This window comes from Tupaia chinensis, unplaced genomic scaffold (genome assembly GCF_000334495.1).
Source record: "Tupaia chinensis unplaced genomic scaffold, TupChi_1.0 Scaffold000132_1, whole genome shotgun sequence".
NCBI classification, from domain to species: domain Eukaryota; kingdom Metazoa; phylum Chordata; class Mammalia; order Scandentia; family Tupaiidae; genus Tupaia; species Tupaia belangeri.
The window spans coordinates 822,742-824,057 of NW_006159601.1; the positions used below are offsets into that span (position 1 = coordinate 822,742).

Genomic DNA, 1,316 nt, shown 5'->3' on the forward strand with positions numbered 1-1,316 from the left:
TGAGGGCACGGGGGGAGTGAGGGCATGGGGGCAAAGAGTGAGGGCACGGGGACAGTGAGGGCACAGGAGGCAGGTCTGTGTTGTCTGGGGCCGAGTCCAGGCCCAGGAGCCGCTGCAGAGAAAGACGCTCTGCAGGGCAGGAGTGTGGAGGGCTGGGAGGGCCGCTCTGGGACTGGAGGGGTGCAGAGGACAGTCACGTGGGCGAGTGTGGGAGGGTCAGCGGGCTAGGCACGCCTGGTTTCTCTGGAGACCTATCTGAGCCCCAGGGAGACCCTCAAGGCCGTTTGACTCCAGGTCAGGGCTGAGGCAGAGCAACGCCAGTCTCGTGAGCTGGCAGGGGTTGGACCGCGGGCTGAGGAGAAGCGACCCCCACATGCGCCCTGGCCCTGGGGACGGGAGGCTTGGAGGGGGTCCCCAGGGAAATCAGGCAGGTCCTATTCCTCTGAGTTGCCCTTACGGGGCCCAGGTGGAGAGGAGGGGTGAGGAGAGGCGTTCACGTTGGAGATGCCGGCCCTGTGCCATGGATCCTCAGCCGGCGGGGTGTACGGCTTCCTGAGACCCCAGAGAGCGGATGAGCCGAAGGGCAATGAGTCCCTGCCGGCTGGAGGTGGATTCCGGCGGGGTGAGGGTGGCAGCAAAGACAGCAGGGACGTTGCCGGGCTAGGGCATGCTCGCAGCCCAGATGGGGCCGGGCCTGGGCATGGAGGAGCGGGGAAATGTGTGTGGGATGCGCCTGGGGGCGTGGGGGCCCCAGGAGAAGTCTGCAGGTGTGGCCGCAGGGAAGCCGGATCCCGGGGAAGGAGGGGCCCTCGGATGTGCCTCGCGCCCCGGCTGCAGAGCCACGGGCAGAGTGCTCGCTCTAGCTCCAGTTTCAACTGAAGACTTGGGAAGTTATTTCGAGCCAAACATGGCAAATTTTCATACTTGGAATAGAAAGCCCAGTGACCTCAAAGAGGCGTGTCTGTGCGTTCCTGGGCGCCGTCTGCAGAGCTGGGGCTGGGGCGCCCTCTCCTACCATCTTGGGCTCCACGCCCGGCCCGTCTCCGGAGGCCCGCTCCTCTCCGGAGTGCAGACGGGGAGGAGCACGGGGCTGTCGGGAGGCGGGGGGCGTCTGGACCCGCCTCACCCGCCTCAGTGTGCAGGCGTGCACTTGTGCCAGGTTTGCGGGTGCGCAGGAGTGCCGGGAACGCCGGGTGGCACATCCAAGCCCCCCCGCCACTCCTGGTGGGGAGCACGGAGGCTAACGCTGCTCTCTTCTCTCCTGCCAGCCCCCCGAGGCCATGCTGGAAGTGCGGCTGACAGGCAGGTGAGTGTGC

The 1,316-nt window shown here is 66.9% G+C and overlaps 1 protein-coding gene across 1 annotated transcript in view; it reads left to right on the forward strand.

Annotated features, from left to right (window-relative positions):
- SMOC2 (SPARC related modular calcium binding 2) overlaps positions 1 to 1,316 on the forward strand; it is a gene marked incomplete at its 5' end in the record, with an annotated part of 150,027 nt that overhangs the window by 146,358 nt on the left and 2,353 nt on the right. Inside the window, one exon of the mRNA XM_027770418.1 lies at positions 1,269 to 1,306. Within this exon, the coding sequence (XP_027626219.1) occupies positions 1,269 to 1,306 (38 nt within the window). The remainder of the gene's footprint in view (positions 1 to 1,268; positions 1,307 to 1,316) is intronic.